This window comes from Orcinus orca, chromosome 6, assembly GCF_937001465.1.
Source record: "Orcinus orca chromosome 6, mOrcOrc1.1, whole genome shotgun sequence".
In the NCBI taxonomy this organism is placed as follows: Eukaryota; Metazoa; Chordata; class Mammalia; order Artiodactyla; family Delphinidae; genus Orcinus; species Orcinus orca.
In genome coordinates, this window is record NC_064564.1 from 12927997 (window position 1) to 12952786 (window position 24790).

The following is a 24790-nucleotide window of genomic DNA, read 5'->3' on the forward strand; positions in this document are numbered from 1 at the left end:
AGCAGGGACTTCCCTGGTGGTCCAATGGTTAAGACTTTGCGCTCCCAATGCAGGGGGGCAGGTTTAACCCCTGATCAGGGAATTAAGATCCCACATACTGCATGGCCAAAAAAACCCAACTAATAGCAATTTTGCTTCTTTCATTTCAATCCTAATACCTTTTATTTTTCCTTCTTGTCTTCCTGAGTCAGCTATGAGTAGCAATGGTAGGCATCTTTGTCAAATGAAAGATTTGCTTTTTGTATATTTTTGTTTTTGTAGCTACCCTGTATCAGATTAAATAAATTCCTTTCAAATCCAACTCTGCTAAGAGCTTTTATCATAAGTAGATGTTTAATTTTATCAAATTGTTTTTTTTCTCTTCTAATTTTGTTTCACCATGTATGTAATTTGTTTTTTCTCTTTGGTTAATTTTGTGATATTCTCTTTGCCTTACTGTTCAATAGCTGAACTCAATACATCTAAGTAAAAATTTCCTTTTGATTATCCTACATGGTGTTTGCTGGGATACCCTTGTGCATCTTTGCAGTCCTTACCTTCCCCTCCACACCCAATACTAGGAAATCACTAATCTGCTTTCGGTCACTTTTAGTGTCTTATCTAAGAAATCTTTGCCTCATCTATGGTCATAAATATTTTCTCCTGTGTTTTCTTCAAGAAATTGTATACCTTTAGCTCTTATGTTTTGGTCTATAATATATTTTGAGTTAATTTTTGTGGATGGAAGTAAAGGTCTAGATCTTTTATCAGTCCAGTTGTTCCAATGCCATTAGTTGAAAAAAACTCTCCTTTACCTATAGAATTGTCTAGGCACCTTTGGCAAAAATTGACCACAAATGGGAGAGTTTATCTCTAGACCCTCTATCTTGTTCCATGGATTTATATATCTATCCTTAAGCCAATATACTACATTCTCTTGATTACTGTAACCTGATAGTAAAATTTCAAATCAAGTAATGTAAATAATTTAGCTATTTTTTTTCAAAGTTGTTTTGGCTATTCTAGTAACTCTGCAGTTCCATATAAATTTCAGGATAATCTTGGCAATTTCTACAAAGACATCTATTGGAATTTTGACAGGAGTTGCACTGAATCAATACATCAATTTGGAGAGAATTAGCATCTTAATGAGAGGTCAGCAAACTATAGTCCACAAGCCAAATCCAGGCCCCTGCTTGTTTTTGTAAATGCAGGCATACCTCAGAGACATTGCAGGTTTGGTTCCAGACCACTGCAATTAAGTGAATATTGCAACAAAGCGAGTCACAAATTTTTTGCTTTCCCAATGCATGTAAGTTATGTTTACACTATACTGTAGTCTATTAAGTGCGCAACATCAATATGTCTTAAAAAAAATAAAATGTACATACCTTAATTTTAAAATATTTTGTTGCTAAAAAATGCTAACCATCATCTGAGCCTTTAGCAAGTCATAATCTTTCTGCTGGTGGAGGATTTGAAATATTTTCAGAATTACCAAAATGCAACAGAGACATGAAGTAAGCAAATGCTGTTGGAAAAGTGGCACTGAAAGACTTGCTTGACATAGGATTGCCACAAACCTTCAATTTGTAAAGAACACAATATCTGAAAAGCACAATAAGATGAAAATGCAATAAAATGAGGTATGCCTGTAAGATACTACTGGAACACAGCACCACCCATTCATTGATATATTATCTATTGCTGTTTTCATGCTGTAACAGCAGAGTGGAGCAGCTGCAACAAAGATTTCATGACCCTCAAAGCCTAAAGTACTTACTATTGGGTCCTTTACATAACTCAGCCCATTACTGACTGATCTTAACCATACTGTCTTCCAATCCATGAACATGTGTTTCTCCTTTCATTTAGATGTCCTTTAACTTCTCTCAGCAATGTTTTGTGTTTTCTTTTGTGTTTTGTATAGATCCTGCCCTTTTGTTAAATGTATTACTAAGTACTTTATTCATTTTAAGATTGCTTATTGCCAGTTAGATTTTGTACACTTGTACCGAGCAACCTTGCTAAACTTATTAGTTCTAGTTATTTTGTTCATTTCTGCTCTTATTTTTATCATTTCATTCTTTCAAGTTACTTTGCTCATTTTTTCCCCAGTTTCTTAAGTTGGAGCTTAAGTCGGTGATTTTAGACCTTTCTTCTTGTTTTATATTAGCACTTTAACATTATAAGTTTCTCTCTAAACACTGCTTTAGCTATATTCTACAAATTTTGATATTATCATTCAGTTCAAAATATTTCCTAATTTCCTTTCTGATTTCATCTTTGAGTTACAGATTATTTACAAGCATGTTGTTTAATTTAGAAATACTCTGGGTATTCCTCGATACCTTAGTGTTAACTGATTTCTAATATAATTACTTTGTGATCAGGGATTATATACTGTATGGTTTCAATCCTTTTAGATTTATTGATATTTATTTAATAGCCCAGCGTATATTCTCTCTTAGAAAACATACCATGTGCTCTTGCATGTTGTTTATTGTGCAGAAGTTGGGAAGTAGTATTCAATGAACATCAGAGAGTGTTGTTCAGATTCTGTCTCTACTTGTTTTGTTGTTGTTTTTAGTTTAGTTGTTCTATTACTTGCTGAGAGGGCAGTTTAAACAATCTACAATCATCACAGAATTGCTTATTTCTTCATTTCCATCAATTTTGGCTATCAGGCATAAATATTTATTTTTATATATAAATCATTATGTTGTCCTGATGAATTTTATTATTATGGAATGACCCTCTTTATTTGATAATATTCTGTGTCTTGAAGTTTTTTTTTTTTAATCTGGAATTAATAAAGCTACTTCTTTTTTATACTTATTATTTTCATGGCACATTTTGCCCACCCATTTATTTTCAATCTGTCTCTTTATATTCAAAATGCATCTCTTGTACACAGCAATATTTGCATCTTGCTTTTTTCTTCTTCTTTTTTTGGCCACACCACGCAGCTTGAGGGATCTCAGTTCCCCAACCAGGGACCAAACCCGAGCCCTCAGCAGTGAAAGCCTTGGAATCCTAACCACTAGGCCACCAGGGAACTCCCTTGCTTTTTTCTTTAATTCATTCTGACAGTCTCTGCCTTTTAATTGGAGCATTTAGCTCACCAATATTAAATATCGATACAGCTGGATTTTAGTCTAGCATTTATTTTCTGTTTGACCCTTCAGTTTTTATTGCTGTTTCTTCTTTCCCACTTTCTTTTGAATTATTTAAATACTTTTTAGAATTGCACTTTAATGTATTAATCTTTTAATTATACCTCTTAACATTTTTAAGAAGTGACTGCTTAAGACAATGGTTCGCAGCTAGGGGTGATTTTGCCCCAAGAGAACATCTGTCAATGACTGAAGACTACTGGGGTTGGAGGAGAAGAATGCTACTGGCATCTAGTGGCAGGCCAGGGATACTGCCAAACATCCTACAATGCACAGGACAGCTTCTCACAACAAAGAATTATCTAGCCCAAATGTCAACAGCGCCAAGTTCGAGAAACTCTGCTCTAGGGATTATAATATATATTGTTAATTTAAATATTAGCCCACATTATGTAATATGTAAAAACCTTGAAGCTGTACTAATCTATATCCATTCAGCCACACCACACCCGGTCATTTTTAATGACATAGTTTCCATACGTAATATGTCTACATATACTATAAACACCACAAAGGCAATGCCATAGTTTGTTTTTGTTTTTTTAATAAATTTATTTATATATTTATTTATTTTTGGCTGCATTGGGTCTTCGTTGCTGTGTGCGGGCTCCTCACTGTGGTGGCTTTTCTTGTTGTGGAGCACAGGCTTCTGTAGTTGTGGCACGCGGGCTCAGTAGTTGTGGCTCACAGGCTCTAGAGCGCAGGTTCAGTAGTTGTGGTGCACGGGCTTAGCTGCTCGGCGGCATGTGGGATCTTGCCGGACCAGGGCTCGAACCCGTGTCCCCTGCACTGGCAGGCAGATTCTTAAACACTGCGCCACCAGGGAAGCCCCCAATGCCATTGTTTTTGCTTTAAGTAGTCATACATATTTTAAAGACACTAAAAAGAAAAAAAATAGCTTGTTATATTTACCTAGAATTTACCATTTTCAATATTCTTCAATCATTTTGAGTATTCAGGTTTCCCTCTGGTATTATTTCCCTTCAGTCTGAAGAACTTCCTTTAACATTTCTTATAGTGAAGGTCTCTTGGTGACAAATTCTTAGCTTCTTTTTATCCGAAAACGTTGTCTCACCTTCCTCCTTGAAAGATACTTTCACCAGATACAGAATTCAGGCTTGATAGGTTTTACTCCTTTCAACACTTTAAAAGTTTTGTCTTCTAGTCACCATGATTTCTGATGAATAGTCCACGGTCATTTGAATTGTCTCTGTGTATGTAATGTGTTGTTTTTTATCTGGCAGCTTTCAAGATCTTCATGTTATCATGGTTCATTGACAGTCTGACTATGATGTGCCTAGCATGATTTTCTTCATACTTATCCTGTTTGGTGCTTGCTGAGTTTTTTGAATTCAGAATATTCACCAAATTTTTAGTTTCTGAACATTATTTCTTTAAATATTTTTTCTACCTATTCTGTCTATTCTCTCCTGGATCTGTAATTATATATATACTAGATATTTTGATATTGTTCCACATATTCTTGAGGCTCTGTTTATTCTTCCATAATTTCTCTTCTCTCTTTATTTCTCCAAATAATTTCTATTGCTCTAATTTCAATTTTACCGTTTCTGTCCTCTGTCATTTAGCCTAGTGGATATTTTATTTCAGATACAAATTTTTCAAAAAATGCTGAGTTCCATTTGACTCTTCTTAATGTTTTCTATTTCTCTGCTGAGGTTTCCTGTCTTTTGTCTCATTTTAAGCATAGTTTCCTTCATGGAAAGTTGGGCAGTTTAAACAGCTGCTCGAAAGATCTTGTACGATCACGTGAACATCTGAGTCATCTTGGGGTTGGCAACTGCTGATTGTCTTTTGTTTTTTGCAAAGAGCCCAGCTTTTTGTGTTACTAAAGAAGTTTAGTTTAGTCAAAAAAATCAAAGCCCATGCCATCATCAGACTCTTCAGATTCTTCTTTCTTTGCTTCCACTTTCTTCTCCTCAGCTGGGACAGCACTGAGGGAGGGGGCAGGACCTCCTGCTGGGGCAGCACCAGCTGCTGGGGCAGGTCCACACTGGCCAAAGCATTTGCAAACAAGCCTGGCCAGAAAGGTTCAACATTTACACCCGCTGCTTTAATGAAGGCATTGATCTTATCCTCCATGACCGTCACCTCAGTAGTGCAGGATGAGGGCCAAGTAGATGCAGGCGAGCTCCGAGACGGAGGCCATGGTGCGGGTGAGTGCTAGCCAGGTGCTGCCAGGAGCGATGCTAGTCACCGGACGAAGTGAGGGCTGCACCCCAACGCGGCCTTAGCTTCCTCAGAAGGACCAAGCACCTTAGTGGCAGCTGAGGAAAGGGAGCTGATTGTCTTTTTTCTTGAGAACGGGTCATAATATCCTGGCTTAACTTTGGACTGTTTCCTGGACATTGTGAATGTCCAGAAACTGAATTCTATTACACATCTTTGAAGAGTGTTATGGTTCTGTTTTACAAGGAAACGGCTTGTTCAGACTTAAACTGCAAACTCTGTAACATCTGAGGTGCACGGCAGCTCAGACCTTAGCTCTGACTGCTCCCAGTCTCTCCCATGCAATCATGGGTCAAGAGTCAGCCAGAGATTCAGGGTTATATACAGAATCAAGGTTCCCCTCCTCTGGCTCTCTGGTTCCCCAAGCCCTTCCTCCCACCAGAGAGAAAGTGGGCTTTTCACCAGAATGTTAGCTGTCCTATACCATCAATGCCATAATTTCACTGACCTCAGGACAAGGCCTGCAAAATAGGAAATTCACTCTGTCATTCCTCTAAGTTTTCACTCCCCTCTAAAACATGCTGATTTCTGTTCACTTACCAGAGCCTCCAAGTAGTAGTTTTCTGTATTTTATTCATAGTTTGTCATTGTATATCTGCAGGAGGTCTTGTCAGATAGAAGCTACTCAACCATTACCTTATCATTGTCTTTGTTGTATATAATTTCTGAAGTAGTAGATTGGGGGAGTACTGATATACTATATATGTGTATTTCAGCGAAGTATCTGAAATATTTCATGATATCCTAGAATAAAAGCATGTTAAAAGGGGAGGAACTCTTAAAGATCATTTGTCCAATACTTTCATCGTGTAGACTTGGAAACTGAGTCCCAGAAAGTCAAGCAGCCAACATATCTGGGATGCAACATAAGATATCTTGATAGCTAGTTTTAGTACTCTGTCTTCTCAATACCATACATCTCTTTTGGATATAACAGAGAAGAAGGGACTGGCTAATACTATTTAGAAAGTTTTTTAGATTGTCAAAAAACCTTACTCAACGAATACTGACTGATTAAGTGATATATGTCTACGTGGCAGAGGATTCCAAAGATATATAGAAGGCCTTATTGTCCTTTTGTCCTATCCTGCATAAATGCACACATTCCTATATTTATTTGCTCAACAAATATCACCTGCTTGCCAATCATGTGCTAAGAATACAGTAGACACCCTGAGAAAATCATAATTCAAAAAGAGTCATGTACGACAATGTTCATTGCAGCTCTACTTACAATAGCCGGGACATGGAAACAACCTAAGTGTCCATCAACAGATGAATGGATAAAGAAGATGTGGCACATATATACAATGGAATATTACTCAACCATAAAAAGAAACGAAATTGAGTTATTTGTAGTGAGGTGCATGGACCTAGAGTCTGTCATACAGAGTGAAGTAAGTCAGAAACAGAAAAACAAATACTGTATGCTAACACATATATATGGAATCTAAAAAAAAAAAAAAATGGTTCTGAGGAACCTAGGGGCAGGACAGGAATAAAGATGCAGACGTAGAGAATGGACTTGAGGACACAGGGAGGGGGAAGGGTAAGCTGGGACGAAGTGAGAGAGTGGCATGGACTTATATATACTACCAAATGTAAAATAGATAGCTAGTGGGAAGCAGCTGCATAGCACAGGGAGATCAGCTCAGTGCTTTGTGACCACCTAGAGGGGTGGGATAGGGAGGGTGGGAGGGAGATGCAAGAGGGAGGAGGTATGGAGATATACGTATATGTACAGTTGATTCACTTTGTTATAAAGCAGAAACTAACACACCATTGTAAAGCAATTATACTCCAATAAAGATGTTAAAAAAAAAGAATACAGTAGAGAATAAGAATGACATGTATGTTTCCCACCATCCTAAAGTTTATATTCTAGCAGCTTGTATCCTAGACCAGAAGAGAGACAATAAACAAACAATGAATAAGAAGCTTTTACATTAGTGACCCCCTCCTTGAAGCTCGCTCTTCCCTTGGCTTTTTCCTCCACTCATCCCTTACATGGTTCATCCTTGGCCCCCTACTTACTTTAGATGCTTTCCCTCAGCAATATCAACTTCTCCCCATGGTTCCCACAATGTATACATTGATTATGCTCAATATTTCATTTTTAACACAGATCTCTCAAATAAGCTCTAAACTATCTCTTGTACATATTCAATGACATGTACCACACAGGCCCTTTGAATTTGCCATCCCCACAACTGAACTCAGCTCATTCCCTGTCAAACATATTTCTCTTTCTGTCTTTCCCATTTCAATGGTAAAACCTAGATGCCACTGCCTGTTTTACCTCTCACATCCAGGGAGTGACTCACCAACTCCTTTTAATTCCACTTCCTGAATCCTTCTGCACTGTAATCACTCTGCTACTGATCCAACCATCTACTTTATGTTATTACAGTATCCGATTAAGCAGTTTCTCAGCATTTTGCAACAGAACTGACTTTCTATAACACAGATCTAATAATTTCATTTCCCCTGTGTCTTGTGGAAATTTTGTCAGCACTTATTTTATTGTATTCAATTACTTAGATAATTATTAGACTTTGAACAATTAAAAGGAAGGGACCATGCTTTGCTTATCTAAAATTTCCATAATCTAGCAATAGTAAGCAAATACCTCAAATCAAGGCATTAAAGATGTTCTCATTAAATTTGTGGATTACAAAATTTGCAGGAATTTAAAACAGAAATTCAAATATACAAATTGCTTAAATAATTAGCTAACCCCAAAAAGAAATGCCTACGAGAAAAAAATGTTGAATATAAGAATGAATGAATGGACAAACAAACAAAAAGGCAAGGAGGATCCCTTAACAACACATGTATAAGGATGAAGGAATTTTAGTTTATTTCATTAGTAATTTAATTCTGAAAAAGGCCAATGCAACTTTGGGGTACAGTAAAGTATCAGTAATAGTTCCAATCTATGCTAAATGTTACGGGTACCACGTTTTAAGAGAATCAATGACAAACTGAAGGCCTTGCTGAGGAAAGCAGCCAGGACAGGGTAGGGCCCTGAGTTCAGCACTATGGGAAAAGGCTGAAATAAATACTGATATTTAATCTGTAGAAGAGGAAACTTAATGGGGACATAAAAGTTCTTAATTTGAAGAACAATTCATAGTAGAGGAATAAGACAACCTGAAAAACACAAGACAACATCAGAAACATGGGGTCTAAGTACAGGGGAACTTCAGCTTGGTATTAGGACTGTTCCCATCTGGGACGTTACCATGTGATTTTGCAAATTCTCTTGCACTAGAGATTTCAAGCAGAAGCTGGACAACCACATCGTGGATGTGTTAGCACAGAGGATTTCTGCACAGAATAGGAGACTGATTTGAACGTTGGCTTGTTGAATGTAGACTTAGACTGGTTCACTTATGGCACCTAACTACAAGATAAATCATGAGCAAGTCATTTATACAGACGTTTCTGGATAATCAAGAAAATCATCCAGACATCTCCCTTTCAGATCAAATTCTGACTGCCATTTTCCACCTAGGAAGTAACTAAGGATTCCTCTAAGGTAGCTGTTAGCTAGTAGTTAATGGATACAAAAGAAAAGCATCATGCATTTGAGAATGCTTACTATGCAGTTTTTAATGTTATAAAGACCCTGAATATAAATGTAAATACAGGTAGATAGCCACAAACTATATAAAAATGCTCCAAACAGGCGGGGCAGCGTGAATTGGCGAATGAATCAAGGGAACCGCAAGGAATTCAGTATAGCTGGGATAGGAAGCTAGAGAGCCGTGTAGGCTCTTGGTGCTGCAGCCAGGAGTCAGTGCTGTGCCTCTGAGGTGGGAGAGCCAACTTCAGGACACGTCCACAAGAGACCTCCCAGCTCCACATAATATCAAACAGTGAAAATCTCCCAGAGATCTCCATCTCAACACCAACACCCAGCTTCACTCAACGACCTTAACAAGCTACAGTGCTGGACACCCTATGCCAAACAACTAGCAAGACAGGAACACAACCCCACCCATTAGCAGAGAGGCTGCCTAAAATAATAATAAGTCTACAGACACCCCAAAACACACCACCAGATGTGGACCTGTCCACCAGAAAGACAAGATCCAGCCTCATCCACCACAACACAGGCACTAGTCCCCTCCACCAGGAAGCCTACACAATCCACTGAACCAACCTTAGCCACTGGGGACAGACACCAAAAACAATGGGAACTACGAACCTGCAGCCTGCAAAAAGGAGACCGCAAACACAGTAAGATAAGCAAAATGAGAAGACAGAAAACACACCGCAGATGAAGGAGCAAGGAAAAAACCCACCAGACCTAACAAATGAAGAGGAAATAGGCAGTGTACCGGAAAAAGAATTCAGAATAATGATAGTAAAGAGGATCTAAAATCTTGGAAACAGAATAGAGAAAATGCAAGAAACATTTAACAAGGACCTAGAAGAACTACAGATGAAACAAGCAACGATGAACAACACAATAAAATAAATTAAAAATACTCTAGACGGGATCAATAGCAGAATAACTGAGGCAAAAGAACGGAGAAGTGACCTGGAAGATAAAATACTGCAAATAACTACTGCAGAGCAGAATAAGGAGAAAAGAATGAAAAGAACTGAGGACAGTCTCAGAGACCTCTGAGACAACATTAAATGCACCAACATTCCAATTATAGGGGTTCCAGAAGAAGAAGAGAAAAAGAAAGGGACTGAGAAAATATTTAAAGAGGTTATAGTTGAAAACTTCCCTAATATGGGAAAGGAAATAGTTAATCAAGTCCAGGAAGCACAGAGAGTCCCATACAGGATAAATCCAAGGAGAAACACGCCAAGACACATACTAATCAAACTATCAAAAATTAAACACAAACAAAACATATTAAAAGCAGCAAGGGAAAAACAACAAATAACACACAAGGGAATCGGCATAAGGTTAACAGCTGATCTTTCAGCAGAAACTCTGCAAGCCAGAAGGGACTGGCAGGACATATTTAAAGTGATGAAGGAGAAAAACCTACAACAAAGATTACTCTACCCAGCAAGGATATCATTCAGATTTAATGGAGAAATTAAAACCTTTACAGACACGCAAAAGCTGAGAGAGTTCAGCACCACCAAACCACCTTTACAACAAATGCTAAAGGATCTTCTCTAGGCAAGAAACACAAAAGAAGGAAAAGACCTATAATAACAAGCCCAAAACAATTAAGAAAATGGGAATAGGAACATACATATCGATAAATACCTTAAATGTATATGGATTAAATGCTCCCACCAAAAGACACAGATTGGCTGAATGGATACAAAAACAAGACCCATATATATGCTGTCTACAAGAGACCCACTTCAGACCTAGAGACACATACAGACTGAAAGTGAGGGGATGGAAAAAGATATTCCATGCAAATGGAAACCAAAAGAAAGCTGGAGTAGCAATTCTCATATCAGACTTTAAAATAAAGACTATTACAAGAGACAAAGAAGGACACTAAATAATGATCAAGGGATCGATTCAAGAAGAAGATATAACAACTGTAAATATTTATGCACCCAACATAGGAGAACCTCAATACATAAGGCAAATACTAACAGCCATAAAAGGGGAAATCGACAGTAACACATTCATAGTAGGGGGCTTTAACACCCCACTTTCACCAATGGACAGATCATTCAAAATGAAAATAAATAAGGAAACACAAGCTTTAAATGATACATTAAACAAGATGGACTTTATTGATATTTATAGGACATTCCATCCAAAAACAACAGAATACACATTCTTCTCATGTGCGCATGGAACATTCTCCAGGATAGATCATATCTTGGGTCACCAATCAAGCCTTGGTAAATTTAAGAAAATTGAAATTGTATCAAGTATCTTTTCCGACCATAACGCTATGAGACTAGATATCAATTACAGGAAAAGATCTGTTAAAAATACAAACACATGGAGGCTAAACAATACACAACTTAATAACAAAGTGATCACTGAGGAAATCAAAGAGGAAATCAAAAAATACCTAGAAACAAATGACAATGGAGACATGACGACCCAAAACCTATGGGATGCAGCAAAAGCAGTTCTAAGAGGGAAGTTTATAGCAATACAATCCTACCTTAAGAAACAGGAAACATCTTGAATAAACAAGCTAACCTTGCACCTAAAGCAATTAGAGAAAGAAGAACCAAAAAACTCCAAAGTTAGCAAAAGGAAAGAAATCATAAAGATCAGATCAGAAATAAATGAAAAAGAAATGAAGGAAACGATAGCAAAGATCAATAAAACTAAAAGCTGGTTCTTTGAGAAGATAAACAAAATTGATAATCCATTAGCCAGACTCATCAAGATAAAAAGGGAGGAGCTTCCCTGGTGGTGCAGTCATTGAGAGTCTGCCTGCCGATGCGGGGGAAGCGGGTTCGTGCCCTGGTCCGGGAAGATCCCACATGCCGCGGAGCGGCTGGGCCCGTGAGCCATGGCCGCTGGGCCTGCGCATCCAGAGCCTTTGCTCTGCAATGGGAGAGGCCACAACGGTGAGAGGCCCGCATATCGCAAAAAAAAAGGAAAAAGGGAGAAGACTCAAATCAACAGAATTAGAAATGAAAAAGGAGAAGTAACAACTGACACTGCAGAAATACAAAAGATCATGAGAGATTACAAGCAATTCTATGCCAATAAAATGGACAACCTGGAAGAAATGGACAAATTCTTAGAAATGCACAACCTGCCAAGAATGAATTGGGAAAAAATAGAAAATATGAAGAGACCAATCACAAGCACTGAAATTGAAACTGTGATTAAAAATCTTCCAACAAACAAAAGCCTAGGACCAGATGGCTTCACAGGCGAATTCTATCAAACATTTAGAGAAGAGCTAACACCTATCCTTCTCAAATTCTTCCAAAATATAGCAGAGGGAGGAACACTTCCTAACTCATTCTACAAGGCAACCATCACCCTGATACCAAACCCAGACAAGGATGTCACAAAAAAAAGAAAACTACAGGCTAATATCACTGATGAACATAGATGCAAAAATCCTCAACAAAATACTAGCAAACAGAATCCAACAGCACATTTAAAGGATCATACACCATGATCAACTGGGATTTATTCCAGGAATGCAAGGATTCTTCAATATGTGCAAATCAATCAACATGATACACCATATTAACAAATTGAAGGAGAAAAACCATATGATCATCTCAATAGATGCAGAGAAAGCTTTCGACAAATTTAAAAACCCATTTATGATAAAAACCTTGCAGAAAGTAGGCATAGAGGGAACTTTCCTCAACATAATGAAGGCCATATATGACAAACCCACAGCCAGCATCGTCCTCAATGGAGAAAAACTGAAAGCATTTCCACTAAGATCAGGAACAAGACAAGGTTGCCCACTCTAACCACTTTTTTTTTTTTTTTTAAAGAAGATGTTGGGGGTAGGAGTTTATTAATTAATTTATTTATTTTTGCTGTGTTGGGTCTTCGTTTCTGTCCGAGGGCTTTCTCTAGTTGTGGCAAGCGGGGGCCACTCTTCATCATGGTGCGCGGGCCTCTCACTATAGCGGCCACTCTTGTTGCGGAGCACAGGCTCCAGATGTGCAGGCTCAGTAGTTGCGGCTCACGAGCCTAGTTGCTCTGTGGCATGTGGGATCCTGCAAGACCAGGGCTCGAACCTGTGTCTCCTGCATTAGCAGGCAGATTCTCAACCACTGCACCACCAGGGAAGCTCTTCACCACTCTTATTCAACATAGTTTTGGAAGTTTTAGCCACAGCAATCAGAGAAGAAAAGGAAATAAAAGGAATCCAAATCGGAAAAGAAGAAGTAAAGCTGCCACTCTTTGCAGATGACATGATACTATACATAGAGAATCCTAAAGATGCAACCAGAAAACTACTAGAGCTAATCAATGAATCTGGTAAAGTAGCAGGATACAAAGTTAATGCACAGAAATCTCTGGCATTCCTATACACTAATGATGAAAAATCTGAAAGGGAAATCAAGAAAACACTCCCATTTACCACTGCAACAAAAAGAATAAAATACCTAGGAATACACCTGCCTAAGGAGACAAAAGACCTGTATGCAGATTATAAGACACTGATGAAAGAAATTAAAGATGATACAAATAGATGGAGAGATATACCATGTTCTTGGATTGGAAGAATCAACATTGTGAAAAGGACTCTACTACCCAAAGCAATCTATAGATTCAGTGGAATCCCTAGCAAACTACCACTGGCATTTTTCACAGAACTAGAACAAAAACTTTCACAATTTGTATGGAAACACAAAAGACCCCGAAGAGCCAAAGCAATCTTGAGAACGAAAAATGGAGCTAGAGGAATCAGGCTCCTTGACTTCAGGCTATACTACAAAGCTACAGTAATCAAGACAGTATGGTACTGGCACAAAAACAGAAAGATAGATCAATGGAACAGGATAGAAAGCCCAGAGATAAACCCATGCACATATGGTCACCTTACCTTTGATAAAGGAGGCAGGAATGTACAGTGGAGAAAGGACAGCCTCTTCAATAAGTGGTGCTGGGGAAACTGGACAGGTACATGTAAAAGTATGAGATTAGATCACTCCCTAACACCATACACAAAAATAAGCTCAAAATGGATTAAAGACCTAAATGTAAGGCCAGAAACTATCAAACTCTTAGAGGAAAACATAGGTAGAACACTCTAAGACATAAATCACAGCAAGATCCTTTTTGACCCACCTCCTAGAGAAATGGAAATAAAAACAAAAATAAACAAATGGGACCTAATGAAACTTCAAAGCTTTTGCACAACAAAGGAAACCATAAACAAGAACAAAGACAACCCTCAGAATTGGAGAAAATATTTGCAAATGAAGCAACTGACAAAGGATTAATCTCCAAAATTTATAAGCAGCTCACGCAGCTCAATAACAAAAAAACAAACAACCCAATCCAATAATGGGCAGAAGACCGAAATAGACATTTCTCCAAAGAAGATATACAGACTGCCAACAAACACATGACACAATGCTCAACTTCATTAATCATTAGAGAAATGCAAATCAAAAGTACAATGAGATATCATCTCACACCAGTCAGAATGGCCATCATCAAAAAATCTAGAAATAATAAATGCTGGAGAGGGTGTGGAGAAAAGGGAACCCTCTTGCACTGCTGGTGGGAATGTGAATTGGTTCAGCCACTGTGGAGAACAGTATGGAGGTTTCTTAAAAAACTACAAGTAGAACTACCATATGACCCAGCAATCCCACTACTGGGCATGTACCCTGAGAGAACCATAATTGAAAAAGAGTCATGTACCAAAATGTTCACTGCAGCTCTATTTACAATAGCCCGGAGTGGAAACAACCTAAGTGTCCATCATCAGATGAATGGATAAAGATGATGTGGCACATATATACAATGGAATATTACTCTGCCATAAATAGAAACGAATTTGAGCTATTTGTAATGAGGTGGAAGGACCTAGAGTCTGTCATACAGAGTCAAGTAAGTCAGAAAGAGAAAGACAAATACCATATGCTAATACATATATATGGAATTTAAGGAAAAAAAATGTCATGAAGAACCTAGGGGTAAGACAGCAATAAAGACACAGACCTACTAGAGAGTGGACTTGAGGATATGGGGAGGGGGAAGGGTAAGATGGGACGAAGTGAGAGAGTGGCATGGACATATATACACTACCAAATGTAAAATAGATAGCTAGTGGGAAGCAGCCGCAGAGCACAGGGATATCAGCTCGGTGCTTTGTGACCACCTGGATGGGTGGGATAGGGAGGGTGGGAGGAAGGGAGACACAAGAGGGAAGAGATATGGGAACATAGGTATATGTATAACTGATTCACTTTGTTATAAAGCAGAAACTAACACACCATTGTAAAGCAATTATACTCCAATAAAGATGTGAAAAAAAAAATGCTCCATATACAAGAATGTAAAATTCCCCTTCCTTTCTCACTTTGCTACTATGGATATCTTTGTTCTTTAAACTACATGGCACCCTGGTCCCTACTTCTTGATCCTCCTAGGACCCATTTACAGAGGTATGCTGGAAAAAGAAAAGTAGTAAAAAAAAAAAAAAACCACTTTTTTTTTTTTAAGACCAACAGCCTCTATTTATTGGTCAATTGCAGCTTCTTTCCTAATGAGATACAGCCCATTCCTTTTTTTGGGTATTTGTACATTTCAGCCAGTTAAGGGAGAAGGGGAAGGAACACTCAATGACAGACACAGATGTTTCTTTTTTGGTGAAAGCAAAAAACCTTTATAAACAACATCCCACTCCTAAGTAAAAGTGGGATAGAAAAACCTTGATTGTTTTTAATCTGGCATTTATGTATATCTTCTCATTCCATATGTACAGGTTATTTGGGTACTATTACCGTCCACTGGCAGAATACTTAACAGTAAAAACAAGTATCAGGATGGAAAAAGTATTAACAAAAGCTAAGAAAAAAATGGCTTCAGGAGGGTGGGCAGCAGTAGAAGCAAAAAGTGTGCAGGAAGGTCCTGCCAATCTTCCAATCTTCCAGAAAGAGCAGTGGATCTAGTACACTGGTCTTAGTAACCCAAATTATAAAATCACAAAAATCATCCCACAAAAACAAATTGATACATGGTTCTCTAGTGCTCTCCTAGATACACAGTGGGTTCAACAGACTTTTGGGAGATGGCTCAGAACCTAATTACTGTATATAAAGCTGTTTTCAGGACTATCTTTATGAAGATCTTAATGTTTTATCAGTAAATCCACTAGAAGAAAAATTACTTAAACTGCAGCACTGGGAACAAATTATGCAAATCTCTGAACGGCAAAGGCTGCAGCACTAATAGCTAATAGATACTTCTTTTAGGCATGGATAAGTCAACTGCACCTTATTACTCGTCAAAAGGAAGTGATCATTTTCACAAGTAAAGTGCTGGGTTATTTCTCATTACCCATAGTTCTCTCAAAAGTTACTCACAGCTGAAGAGTAGAGTTCAAGCTCTTGCTCAGGAAGGAAAGAATGCCAGCCATCTTCTATCACTTCAAACATGGGCCGGTAAAAGAAAGGGTACATCAGAGTGATGGAGTCCAGGGTAGACAATGCCTAGGGGAAAAAAAGAAATAAAAAAGAAAATTGGAACATATCACAATTTTAAACACTTTCTAATTGCCAAATTAGTATTAAATACGGCCTAATAATGATGGACACCCAATATATTTCTCTAACATGGTATTTATCACTAGATACAATTATACCTTACTGAGGCTAATTACCATGCTTTCAGCCTCTAACTAAGTTTCTGGCACATAACATACACTCAATTAGCATTTGCTGAATGAACAAAAGAACAAAACAATGTGCACACCTACTCAGGAGAAAAATGAAAAAACTCCTTCTTGAGACCATTTAATAAGCCCTAATAAAAAGGTCCAAATATTTCTGGGGATCAGAGAATAGGTTTTGGTTAGTCAGTAAGGCCTTGGCTCAAAATCCAGTTATTAACTATACAGAAACATATGTAAATTATTTAAAATCAGTGTGTGTACGCAATTGTAAAAAAGCTTAGTAGCCAAAGAGTCAGAAGGGAGTCAGACTGCTGGACTCAAATTCCAGATGCCAATGCAAGAGTGTTTAAGTAATGTAACCACTCTACACCTCACTTTCCTTAGCTGTAAAGTAGAGGAAATAACCTCATAGGGCTACCTCATAGGGCTACCTCTTAGGGCTGTTGGGAGCATTAAGAGAGAAAATGTATGTAACAGGGCTAGAACAGTACCTGGCACATAATAAACTCTAAAATAATTTTAGCTGTTACATGTTCCACATCGCCTCCATCAATGTGAAATTTCCTCCCTTCCTAGAGTGATATGGTCAGGTATCCTCATACCTTTATGCTACACTGACCCAAAACCGGGGCAATAACTCTGTGGTCCCAAAATAAGCCTATTGCCATCTGAAGCACTTGAATTCTAGTGACAACACCAGGGAAACCTGACTAGATGGAGGAACTGAGAAACGGAACATCACCTGGCAGTTTCATCCTTCTGACAGGGGAGTTTTAGAAAGCATTTCTGTGAGCGAGGAAAAAAAAGCAGCAAAATCAATTAGCATAATTCAAACTGCAGTAATTTTGGAGACACTCAGCTGGAAGCGGAGAAGAGGGCCCAACATGATGCTAACATCCCCAAGCTCTCAGAATAAAGCTACCTCCTTTTAGGTCAGTAGAACCTTTATTTTATTTTATTTATTTAATTTTTAAATTTTATTATTTTATTATTTAAAAGATATTCTTCGCAATATTAAAAAAATTTTTTCAGCTTTACTATGGTATAAATTGACAGCTTTATTAAACTGTAAGATATTTCAAATGTACAAAGTGATGATTTGATACACATGCACATCGCAAAAGGGTTTTCCCCCATCGAGTTAATTAACACATCCATCACCTCACATATTTACCTTCTGTTGTTGTTTATGAAAACATTTAAGTTCTACTCTCTTAGCAAACTTCAATTACGTAATACAGTGTTATCAACTATAGTCCATGTTACACATTAGATTCTCAAACCTTATCTCATAAACATCTGTAACTTTTACCAACCTCTCCCTATTTCACCCACCTCCAGCCCCTGGAAACCACTTTTCTACTCCCTGTTTCTATGTTTGCTTTTTTTTATTTTTTAGATTCCACATATAAGTGATACCATGAAGTATTTGTCTTTCTCTGTCTGGCTTATTTCCCTTAACACAACGCCCTTCAGTTTCATCCATGTTCTTGCAAATGGCAGGACTGCTTTCTTTTTTTTTTGCGGTATGCGGGCCTCTCACTGTTGTGGCCTCTCCCATTGCGGAGCACAGGCTCCGGACGCGCAGGCTCAGCGGCCATGGCTCACGGGCCCAGCCGCTCCGCGGCGTGTGGGATCTCCCTGGACCAGGGCACGAACCCGTGTCCCCTGCATCAGTAGGCGGACTCTCAACCACTGCACCACCAGGGAAGCCCAGGACTGCTTTCTTTTTTAAGGCTGAATAATATTCCTGTGTGTGTGTGTGTGTGTGAGAGTGTGTGATTTTCCCTATTCATTCATCCATCAACAGACAGGTTGTTTCTATACCTTGGCTATTATGAATAATGCTGCAGTGAACATGGGAGTACAGATATCTCTTTAAGACAATGATTTTGTTTCCTTCGGATATATACCGAGAAGTGGGATTGCTGGATCATATGGTAGTTCTATTTTTAATTCCTTGAGGAACCTCCATACTGTATTCCATATTTTATTTTGCTGTACGCAGGTCTCTCACCACTGCGGCCTCTCCCGCCGCGGAGCACAGGCTCCGGACGCGCTGGCCCAGCGGCCATGGCTCACGGGCCCAGCCGCTCCGCGGCGCGTGGGATCCCCCCGGACCGGGGCGCGAACCCATATCCCCTGCATCGGCAGGTGGACTCTCAACCACTGCGCCACCAGGGAAGCCCACAACCATTATTTTAAATGCATGTCAGCAACCATTCTGGCAGGCAATAAGCACTCAGGCTCAGACTTGTCGTGACTACATTTCATTTCACTAGAGACAGAACTTTTCCTTTAAACACATTAATGCTCAAAGAACTGAAGTCATTTCAACCCTAAAAGGCCACTGAAACTATATAGAAAATAAGATTCATCTGACTTCCTGCTATAATTTAGAAAACCAAGCACTTGCCAGTTATTCTTCCAATGGGATTCTATTTATGGCAACAGAATACATTTGGGTATATGGATTTTGATAACAAAGAATAGTTCAACCGTGCTTTATAAGAAATGCACTGGTCTTCCCTGGTGGCGCAGTGGTTGAGAATCTGCCTGCTAATGCAGGGGACACAGGTTCGAGCCCTGGTCTGGGAGGATCCCACATGCCGCGGAGCAACTAGGCCCGTGAGCCACAACTACTGAGCCTGCGCGTCCGCAGCCTGCACTCCACAACAAGAGAGGCCGCGATAGTGAGAGGCCCGCGCACCGCGATGAAGAGTGGCCCTCGCTTGCCACAACTAGAGAAAGCCCTCGGACAGAAACGAAGACCCAACACGGCAAAAATAAATAAATTAATAAACTCCTACCCCCAACATCTTCTTTAAAAAAAAAAAAGAAAAGAAATGCACTTATTACTACCAAATTATGTCAAGATGTATAGAAGAAGGGAGGGAAATTGGATGCCAGGAAAAGGCGAGAGGCCAAGTACACCATGTGTATTTACTATGTTAAAACAAGGTCAAATTACTTACTGCTTCTTTTCAGCCCTAAGGCTTCTACATAATCAGTCAGTTTCTACAGAGCTTTAGGTAATGTGTGTAGCTAAATAAACAACTGATTAGTGTCAGATGCCAAGAAGTAAATGCAATCAGCAAGTGGGGTAATAGGCTTTGCCTTGTTTCTTCACCACAGGCAACTTCACTAACACCCACCATCTATCTTACAAGTTATAAACAGGATAAGAAAAAAAAAATGTGGACAGCTCAGTGAAAATCCAACCCCACAACTGAAAAAAAACACATGCTCAACTGAAGTGGGTGAGTGGCATTCCCTGGCCCAAACAGCAGGACAGCATTTCCCTTTAACAGCCTAGAAGCCACAGTGCGTTTCTCACTCATGTCAGCAAATTCAGCCAAATCAACATTACTGTGTTATTTCCAAATGATGAATATGTAAGACAAACAGTTCAGCTCATCTTCTCATTTCCTTAAGTAAAATTTAGCAAAAGCAGAAAGAAAAATGCTACATGCCATTTTCTCAGTACCACAACAGTGGTTCCTCTGTTTCTCTATTTTTGTTTAAAAGCCAAATGAGATCCTACAGATTTAAGCCTTTCTGCCGCCTTTAACAATTAAGCCAATAGCATTTATTTTGCATACAAAGCCCAGATCAGTCACTCAAAGACAGAAGGAAAAAAAAATCAGTGTGTCTCTATAATTACCTAGAAAATACTGTAAACATGAAGTTAATTGCTATAATTTAGTGGCAATGATTTAAAATAAAGCAACTTAAAATCTGAGGGTATACCAAAATCGTTTAAAATGGGAAAGAAAACAGTGTGAGCTCTTCAATTTAAATATTAAATTATCCAAGTAAAATTTCTATTATTTGTAATCTGAACAGATATTCAATATCATTTCTGTAAATATAAAATACATCCTGTCTTAAGCAAACATAATTATGGAAATTCAGATTTACTAAAAACAAACAAGACTACAATCATTGTTGATAATTACTTGCTTTACAAAAGAAATAATGTTTTTAAAAAGTCTCAGCATTTATATACACACAATGGAATATTTTTCAGCCTTAAAAGGGAAGGAATTCCTGTCACATGCTACAACATCCATAAACCCAGAAGAATAACCAGCATTAAAAACTGCTGTAAGTCAATAAAATCTTTTTACATTCCTATAACAATGACTCAGGGTGAGGCTCTTCCATTCAGTCTTCAATATTTGAGTCACAAACATGACTAAATATCTAAAAGAAACATATAGGGGCAGGACAGAAATAAAGACTCAGACGTAGAGAATGGACTTGAGGACACAGGGAGGGGGAAGGGTAAGCCGGGACGAAGTGAGAGAGTGGCATGGACTTACATATACTACCAAATGTAAAATAGATAGCTACTGGGAAGCGGCCGCATAACACAGGGAGATCAGCTCGGGGCTTTGTGACCACCTAGAGGGGTGGGATAGGGAGGGTGGGAGGGAGACGCAAGAGGGAGGAGATATGGAATATATTTATATGTATAGCTGATTCACTTTGTTATAAAGCAGAAACTAACACACCATTGTAAAGCAATTATACTCCAATAAATAAAGATGTTAAAAAAAAAACATAAGAGCTACAGTGAAACAGAAAATAAGGTTCCTTTTAATGATTATTTATTTTCATCACATTTTGCTTCCAAAATACTTACCTCAATGGAACTGGCTATATTCAAACATTCCTCCATTCCAGGAATATCCAACTGAATAATTCGAAAATCCTTACATTTTATGATGATGGTACCCAGTGGTCCCACAAACCTATAAAAAATTATAAATTATGCTTAGGGACCTATATACTCCCAACTCAAAGTATATAATTATTTCTTTAAAAAGAGGAGGTTATAATCACCATCTACACAGGCAGACCTTCTTTTATTGCACTTCACTTTATTGAGCATTGCAGATATTGAGTTTTTTAAAGATTGAATGTTTGTGGCAACCCTGTGTCCAGCAAGTCTATCAGCACCATTTTTCCAACAGCATTTGCTCACTTCATCTCTCTGCATCACATTTTGGTAATTCTTACAATATTTCAAACTTTATTATTATTGTTGTTGTTGTTATTATATTTGTTATGGTGATCTGTGATCAATGATCTTTGATGTTACTATTTTCATTGTTTTGGGGCACCAGTAACCATGCCCATATACTACAGTGAACTTAATTGATAAATGTGTGTCCTCTGACTGCCCCACCAACTGCTGTTTCCCCATCTCTCTCTCTCTCCTCAGGCCTCCCTATTCCCTTAGACACAAAAATATTGAAATTAAGCCAACTAATTACTCTATAATGCCCTCTAAGAGCTCAAGTAAAAGGAAGAGTCACACATCTCACTTTAACATCAAAAGCTAAAAAGGATTAAGCTTAGTGAGGAAGTCGAGACAGGCCAAAAGTTACACCTCTTATGACAAATAGGTAGCAAGGTGTGAATGCAAAGGAAAAGTCCTTGAAGGAAATTAAAAGCGTTACTCCAGGGCTTCCCTGGTGGCGCAGTGGTTGAGAGCCCACCTGCCGATGCAGGGGACACGGGTTCGTGCCCCGGTCCGGGAAGATCCCACATGCCGCGGAGCGACTGGGCCCGTGAGCCATGGCCGCTGAGCCTGCGCGTCCAGAGCCTGTGCTCCGCAACGGGAGAGGCCACAACAGTGAGAGGCCCGCGAACCGCACGCCCCCCCCCCCAAAAAAAAAAGTGTTACTCCAGTGAACACATGAATGATAAGAAAGCAAAACAGCCTAATTGCTGATATGAAGAAAGTTTTAGTGGTCTGGATAGAAGATCAACCAGCCACAACATTCCCGTAAATCAAAGCCTAATCCAGAGCAAGGCCCTAACTCTAATTCTCTGAAGGCAGAGAGAGGCAAGAAACCTATGAAAGAAAAGTCTGAAGCTAGCACAAGTTGGTTCATGAGATTTAAGGAAAGAAGCCATCTCCATAACATAAAAGTAAAAGCAAAGCAGCAAGTGCTGATGTAGAAGAAGCAGCAAGTTATCCAGGAGATCTAGCTAAGATAATTCATGAAGGCAACTGCACTAAACAACAGATTTTCAAGGTAGACAAAGCCTTATATTGGAAGGAGATGCCATCTGAGGACTTCCGTAGCTAGAGAGGAGAAGTCAGTGCCTAGCTTCAAAGATTCTAAGGACAGACGGACCCTCTTGTTAGGGGATAATGTGGCTAGTGACTTTAAGCTGAAACCAATGTTCATATACCATTCCCAAAGTCCTAGCTAGGGCCCTTAAGAATTATGTTAAATCTACTCTGCCTGTGCTCTATTAATGGAACAACAAAGCCTGGATGACAACACATCTGTTTACAACATGGTTTACTAAGTATTTTAAGCCCACTGTTGAGACCTATTGTTCAGAAAGATTCCTTTCAAAATATTACTGCTCAATGACAATGCACGTGATCACCCATTATCTGATGGAGATGTTCAATGACATTAATGTTGTTTTCATGCCTGTTAACACAATGCCCATTCTGCAGACCATGGATCAAGGAGTAATTTTGACTTTCAAATCTTATTATTTAAGAAATATATTTCAGGGACTTCCCTGGTGGCACGGTGGTTAAGAATCCACCTGCCAATGCAGGGGACACAGGTTCGAGCCCTGGTCTGGGAAGATCCCACATGCTGCGGAGCAACTAAGCCCATGAGCCACAACTACTGAGCCTGCGTGCCACAACTACTGAAGCCCATATGCCTAGAGCCCGTGCTCCGCAACGAGAAGCCACCGCAATGAGAAGCCCACACACCGCAACGAAGAGTAGCCCCCACTCGCCGCAACTAGAGAAAGCCCACACACAGCAACAAAGACCCGATGCAGCCAAATATTAATTAATTAATTAATTTTTAAAAAAAAGAAACAGATTTCAAAAGGCTATAGCTGCAATACATAGTGATTCTTCTGATAGAACGGGGCAAAGTAAATTGAAACTTTCTGGAAAGGATTCACCATTCTAGATGCCATTAAGAATATCTGTGATTCATGGGAAGCGGTCAAAATATTAACATTAACAGGAGTTTGGAAGAAGTTGATTCCAACCCTCAAGGATAATGTTGAGGGGTTCAAGACTTCAGTGAAGGAAGTCACTGCAGATGTGGTGGAAATAGCAAGAGAACTAGAATTAGAAGTGGAGTCTGAAGGTGTGAATGAACTGCTGTAGTCTCATGATAAAACTTTAATGGATAAGGAGTTGAACAAAGTGTTTTCTTGAAATGGAATCTACACCTGATGAAGATTGTTGAAATGACAACAAAGGATTTAGAATATTACATAAACTTAGTTGATAAAGCAGCAAGAGGGTTTGAAAGGATTCACTCTGATTTTGAAAAAAGTTCTACTGTGGGAAAAATGCTATCAAACAGCATTGCATGCTACAGAGAGATTGTTCTTGAAAGGAAAGAATCAATGTGGCAAACTTCACTGCTGTCTTATTTTAAGAAATTTTCACAGCCACCTCAACCTTCAGCACCCATCACCCTGATCAGTCAGCATTCATCAGCACTGAGGCAAGACCCTCCACCAGCAAAAAGATTACAACTCACTGAAGGCTCAGACGATGATTAGCATTTTTTAGCAATAAAGTATTTTTTAATTAAGGTATGTACACTGTTGTTTTAGATATAATGCTACTGCACACTTAATAAACTACAGTATAGTGTATAATAACTTTTACATGCATTGGGAAACCAAAAAATTCATGTGACTTTCTTTATTGTCATATCGGCTTTACTGAGGTGGTCTGGAACTAAACCTGCAATACCTCCACCGTGTGCCTGTATTCAACTTTCTTCTCCCCTAGTAATCTAATTAAGGAAGAATCAAGCCTGCATCATTAAAATGTGAGCCACAAATAATTTTAAATATATTTAAAATTTTTTTCAAATATATAAAGTAATTCATGCTAGGCCAATTCATTTAATGGAGATTATTAGGGGCCTTACTGCAAATAATAGGAAAAACAGATCTGTAATTAATGTATTAAGTGTTTGTGTAGAGATATTTCCAAAGCATAGAAAAACAGTTCATTTCAGATTTTACTTACTTCCAAACTTACAACAGTTGATTTGAAAAATAAGTATCTTTTGTTCA

General features: G+C 38.7%; 1 protein-coding gene and 1 pseudogene across 1 annotated transcript in view; both read right to left on the bottom strand.

The window, feature by feature from the left end:
• Positions 1-24790, bottom strand: part of MTMR9 (myotubularin related protein 9) — a 94067-nt gene that overhangs the window by 58014 nt on the left and 11263 nt on the right. The window contains exons 2-3 of the mRNA XM_004270720.3: positions 21342-21450; positions 16386-16511 (exon numbers count right to left, since the gene is read on the bottom strand). Coding sequence (XP_004270768.2) covers positions 16386-16511; positions 21342-21450 — 235 coding nt within the window. The remainder of the gene's footprint in view (positions 1-16385; positions 16512-21341; positions 21451-24790) is intronic.
• On the bottom strand, positions 315-7240 carry LOC125964756 (60S acidic ribosomal protein P1-like; annotated as a pseudogene).